Source organism: Microchirus variegatus (genome assembly GCF_963457635.1).
Source record: "Microchirus variegatus genome assembly, chromosome: 14".
Classification (NCBI taxonomy): domain Eukaryota; kingdom Metazoa; phylum Chordata; class Actinopteri; order Pleuronectiformes; family Soleidae; genus Microchirus; species Microchirus variegatus.
In genome coordinates this window covers 13544509-13550373 of record NC_139815.1, presented here as the reverse complement: position 1 = coordinate 13550373, position 5865 = coordinate 13544509, and the positions used below count along the sequence as shown (strand labels likewise).

Genomic DNA, 5865 nt, shown 5'->3' with positions numbered 1-5865 from the left:
AGACGTAAGCTTGTTGTCTGCATTTCCAAACCCTCGGTCAGTGAGTGATGATGTCCTTGAAATATCATTGAGCAACACATTTTCTCCCGTCAGGCTGCACACAGGTGCAAATCACCATGGATGTGACAGTGTTGTTGATGTGTATGCAAAAAATAACATCACGTATACCAGAAGCAACACGATATTTTTCATATCTGTTGCTGTGAGTTTGCTGTCTTTAGTGATTGTGTTGATGTCCGTTGCTCTTATATCCGGTGATGCGGTGGAGAAAGAAGGAGGAAAAAGTGATGCAATCGTGACAAATACAGAGAAACTGGAAATAGAACGACCTACTGTACACGCAGCCTATGATTTATGAAGGATTAATGAAGGTAATCTGTACATGTTAAGAGTATTTTTTTTTTATTCCATACTAAAAGCACCAGCGCCTCTCTGTGGTCAATCAGCCACACAGCAGCAGACACTGAACTGACATTCAGTATAAAAACAAAGCAAAACTACAACACATTTCTCTTCTTTGTCTTTTTCTAATAATCGTCATAGAACACATTGAAATAGTTTTTACTGTCAGAAACTTACCAAAGAAACAGTTTCAAGTAAGATTACAGTGACCAAACCATCTAAAGACTTCACTTCACTTAACCCTCACTAAAAATGCATAGAAACGTGACAAAATAGTGCATAAATAGAGGTAAAATACAGTCACACGATCGCAGTGGATCTTTTGTTTAACCTGAGTTTAGAATGAAAGAAAACCTAAAAAATATATTAAATTATCTTATATTTTTACACATTTATACAGCAACAACACTCTTACATTAACTGATACCAAATAATTAAATCCCAATGACAAAAAAGGTGATGAATTGACTCCCTGCACAGAGCTCTCAACATGGAGCCACTAAACAAACACACATTTATATAAACTAGTTAAACATTTCAAAAACTTATGAAATAATGTAGAACATTAAAAGTAATCAGTATGCCCTTTAAAAACCAGCGCCCCTCAGAGGTGTTTACTTATCCAGTGACAACAAATGAATGACACCGTAACCAAATACCAAAGATATGCTACATTTTTCTTCTTCTGAAACTTTACCACCGTACACCGTGAGAACTCCCTAATCCCTAACACTCCTGCTCAAACTTTGGCATTACTGTCACATCATGTCTTTGACACCTCTCGCCGTGACGAGATTACATCTGGTTGTCATTATACTGTGGACTGGAGTACTGGCTCTGCACGCCTCCGGTAGCTGCACCCATGGCGGCCTCCTGGGCCACCGCTTGGACGTGAGGGTTCTTCCAGGCTCCTGTGGCCCATTCCTCCTGTGCTCTGGACATGCTGGCTCCGCTGCCACGGTAGGAATTATGGATCTGGTGAATGAATCAGTTTGAGAGTATTCATTCAAAATATTTTTGCCCTTTTAAAAGTGCTGTGTCGTGTCATATTCTTACCCTGGTGAGAGCAATGAAGGACAGCGAGGCCACGGCAGTGAACATGATAGTAGGAACCAGCATGATCAGTGCGATCAAAATATTATAGCTGAAGAAGGAGATGGTCGCCAGCCACCCACTGAAAAAAAAAACACATCAAAACAGTTTAACACAGTGTTTGGATTATCTGCTGTTTCCTCAGAACACCTGGACGTTAAAAGCCAAATGATAACGTGGAGTTAAAGCGCTGCGATAGGAAGCTCACATATACACGAGGATCTCCAGTCGCACATGGTGACATTTATAAACTTTATGGAGACCATCATAACATTAATTTCTGATCATCAGCCTGAGTCGGGTGACATTTTGAGGGTAATTTTTAACGGCCTCTCAAAATCTAATAACAGGACTATCGTAAATGTTATATGAGGCCAATTTCTATCACTGTCATGTTAATGGAAAAAACTGTCTACCTGACTGGATTTACTGCTTAATCTCAAGAGTTTAATTCAAAGCAGGCTTTCACATTCTTATTAAAATAGCTTTGATTTTTTTTTTTTTTTTTAATGCATGTCGTATAACTATAAATGAATCTATCAATGCTTGAAGAATTATGCAAGAACTTTTCTTGATAAAGTAGAAAGCATTGTCACTTCCCTTTTATCCTTATCCTAACCTAACGAACACTGAAAGTTGTTTTTGTGAGAGTAATTTATTCAAACCATTCAAACAGACGGCTTTCTTCAAAGGGATTTCTTCAACGAAATCTCCTTAAAGAAAGGCATTACATTACAATTTGAATCTAAATCTTTATACCGTTCTGAATATTTTTGAGTGACATCGCTTTTTATGCATTTATGGCTGTTATTAAAAAAAAAAAAAACACACAAAGGGTTAGAGAGATAAATATATTTACCATACTCCCCATCCAGGGATGCCTATGCTTTGGATGATGCTGATTCCAACTTGGGCCATGAAAACAAAAAAGAACAGCATGAAGTTGAAGGAGCTGTCACTCCTATATTAAAAAAAGAGAGAAAATATGTTTTCATGTTATATTTTAGTTTAAACATTTTAGTAAACACTTTTTTTTTTCTATGACATGCAACCAGAATTGAGGCTATGCTTATGCTCTATGTCAGCATGTGGAGGATAAAGTAGTAGAAGATGAACAAATGAATGAATGAATGAATGAATGGATGTGCCACTGTTTGGATTATGTTTACTGCCTTCTCAATAGTATTGTGTGTCCACCGGTTGATGCCAAGACCTTGCTTTCCATTTTGCATTAAAGCATCTGGATACTGTAATAATAATATGCACAGGAGAGTGCAGCAGCTCTTTGCTCTTCTGTTCACTGATCTGTTACATACTGTACCACCTGAATAGCAATACCTCATTGGATTCTGTACAATGACAGTAAAGCTTTCTATTCTATTATCTGTGAAGGTTCTCAGTCGTCATTGTAATCTTAAGGAGGTCAATATATGCGACGAGATGTCCTCTATTCTATACTATTCTGTTCTATTCTGGTCTGGTCGTGGACTCATTTGCAGGCCTTGGAGATAAATGGTACACAGGAAGAGAGGAGTGTTTTAGTGTTTCCAGGTAGAACTGGTTGTGACGTTTTAAGTTTCTCAAAGCAATGCATGGTGGATGTGGAACCTGTTTCCAACATTGCGTCATCATCATACAGAGTTTTGGCGGGTGAACACTTGAGAAGATGCAATGTAAGATCTCAGAAATCAGCATCTTCACACGCTTTGTTCCCTACACTCTTAAAAATAAGGGTTCCAAAAGGGTCCTTCTACATTTGCTTCTGAAAAACCCGGCTTGTCCACATAGGAGAACCCTTTTTGGCTCCAGGTAGAACCTTTTTATAAAGGTTCCACCTGGAACCCTTTTGGAGGGTTCCGCCAAGTACCCTTTTAAAACCCTTTATTCAGGAAAGGGTTCTCTGGATCAAAATGGTTCTTACTGGAACCATTAGTGTTACCAAGAACTCTTGAAAAAACCCTTTCTTTGGGGAAAGGGTTTTTCAGAAGCAAATGGTTCCAGGTAGAACCTCAGCCCTTTGTAGAAGGACCCTTTTGGAACCCTTATTTCTAAGAGTGTATGAGGACAAGCCGAAGAACCTTATATGGTTCTACTTAGCACTTTTGTTTCTAAGAGTGTACTGTGGTCTAAGAGGAAAATGCTGTGTGGTCTACAAGAGCTCATTGTTCATAATGTTGTTCATAATGTATTATTAAAATTACATTAATAACAAGGACCATTCCTCCAAAAATCAATCAACAAGGTATAATGTAATACAAAAATATCAAACTCTGTCTAAAAGTAGATTGAGCCTAAATGAAACAGATTACTATGACGGTGCTGCATAAAACGGAAAAAAGATACAGCTAAACACACAAGTTCACAGTGGGGATTTCACTTCTTCACATCCGACTTACTTGAAGGCCTTGTAAATGGGCCTAAACCAACAGACATAAGAGCAGGGCGTGAACATGAGCAGCCAGATGATGGCCAGTCCAAAGTTGGTCACTCCACCTCCACCAAACATCCAAGCAAAGCAGCCAAAGAGATTCACAGTGAGTGTGGCGCTGTTCACTGTGGGACCACAACAGACATGTTTATATTATTGTTATTGGCATCGATGCTGAAAATGTCTCCAGCAATGTAAATGTACACGTGCAGATACATACACTCTGTTTATCTCGTTTTCTATTCATTCTCAGTAATGTTATGGTTTTACTCCAGCTGAAAAGAAAGTTACACTTGGTTCTAATTGAAGCTCTGAGCTTTGGGTCCACGTTTCTTCACTGAAATAGCAAAGGCAGCCAAACAGTTTCCAATTTTGGTCTACAGAGGGAATGTGGAGTGGCTCACAAGCAAATTACGCAGCTGAACACAGCTGCAACATGACAGCTACTAAGTAAACACTTTAATTTCCTTGATGCACAGTGGGGAGGGATGCTTTTAAAATCAAATGATGGAGTAAGATAGAATGATCTAAATGCACTGACCGAATGTAAAAAGCAACCATATCATGTGGCAAATGACAAAATACACAAAGACCAATAAAGATAAATGGTACAAAGAAGGAAAGAGGCAGACTGAGATTTAGAATACCTCCTTGTGTTTATCAAATACAAATAAGTGTAAACCTAGAAAGAGAAAAGTGAAAAAATATAGGTGTATAAATATAAGTGGCAAGTATGTGTCGTTGTTGTTTACATGTTTATTTCATACGGAAAACCAAATCAAATCAACCCTCCTGGACTTGATTCAACCAAAATTCACCTTTATTTTCATGATTCTCCTGTATTTATTTCCCAGTTATCTCTGTGATTTGTGATCTTTCTTTTCCTAGAGCACCTGCTCTGGGCTTTATCTTATACCACACGTCCTGCCCTTGACTACCTTACATGCCTTCATGGCCGAGCAGGGAGCTTCCAGAGCCGAGCGGTATAACAAACACCATTGTACTTGCTTGTTTATGGTGTAATAAACTTTGATGAAAGTGCTTCTGGCAAAATTATTTAACACAGTTTCAAAGTTAACTGCTCTGCTCAAACCAAGGCCATCTGGTCAGTGCTATGACTCATTAGCAAATAAACCAGTCGGGTTATTACAGTCACAGCCAATAAAAATAAAATGTTTTTGGAGCAAAAGGATTCGTATAAACCATTGCCCTTCTGTTACATCCCTGTTATCGCGAGCTAACACGGAGGAGAAGTCTGTTTATGGGACCTCCAGGAGGATTCAGATGATTTAATTTTTCCTTTAAGGACTTCTGCCTTGGCATGTTCAACTGAGTCGATTTAAAGTTTCACAGTCAACAATGAAGCTCCAAAGTTCGATTTAATAGGGTGAGGTGTACGGATGGATCATGGTGTGCTGAAGCTGCTGAAGGCACTCACACATCCACAGGTGGTACATCTTCTTGCACATGCTGCGGTGCTGCTCGGGGATCTCGTCAAAGTCTTGATAGAAACACGGCTTTAGTGGGATGAATCCAGGCAGCGGGGGGAAGTTGGGCTCTGCAACAAATGATTTTTATATCTGTTATATGACAGAGAGCAGATGGCAATCTTTTCCCCTGAGGTGCATGACAGTGTAATAACTGACCTGCCATGTGGATGCAATGTCAGGTTTGCCGATATTAGATCCACTCCCTCAGTCCCTTGATCCTGTCAAGTCAGGTGAGAAACTGCAGGTTGAGATTAAGTTGTTTAAAACCATATTTATTTATTTTTTTTTTAATTTGCAGTTTGTTTTCGTGTGTGTGTGTGTGTTCATGAGAATGAAGCGTTTACTCCACCCTCGAACATATGCTGGGGGATTTAATATCTCAGCCCTTAAGGCACGTCTTAGTGGTGGTGACATTTACAATTACACAATTATAATGAAAACAACAACGAAAAC

General features: G+C 39.0%; 1 protein-coding gene across 1 annotated transcript; it reads right to left on the bottom strand.

The window, feature by feature from the left end:
• Positions 1-1197: 1197 nt before the first annotated feature.
• On the bottom strand, positions 1198-5575 carry LOC310936483 (secretory carrier-associated membrane protein 5-like; the record flags this gene model as incomplete). Its single annotated transcript, XM_083900556.1, has 6 exons — positions 1198-1377; positions 1459-1576; positions 2354-2455; positions 3891-4047; positions 5361-5480; positions 5569-5575. The coding sequence occupies 6 exons, from the start codon at positions 5573-5575 to the stop codon at positions 1198-1200; spliced, it is 684 nt and encodes a 227-aa protein (XP_083756682.1).
• Between the last annotated feature and the right edge of the window lie 290 nt (positions 5576-5865).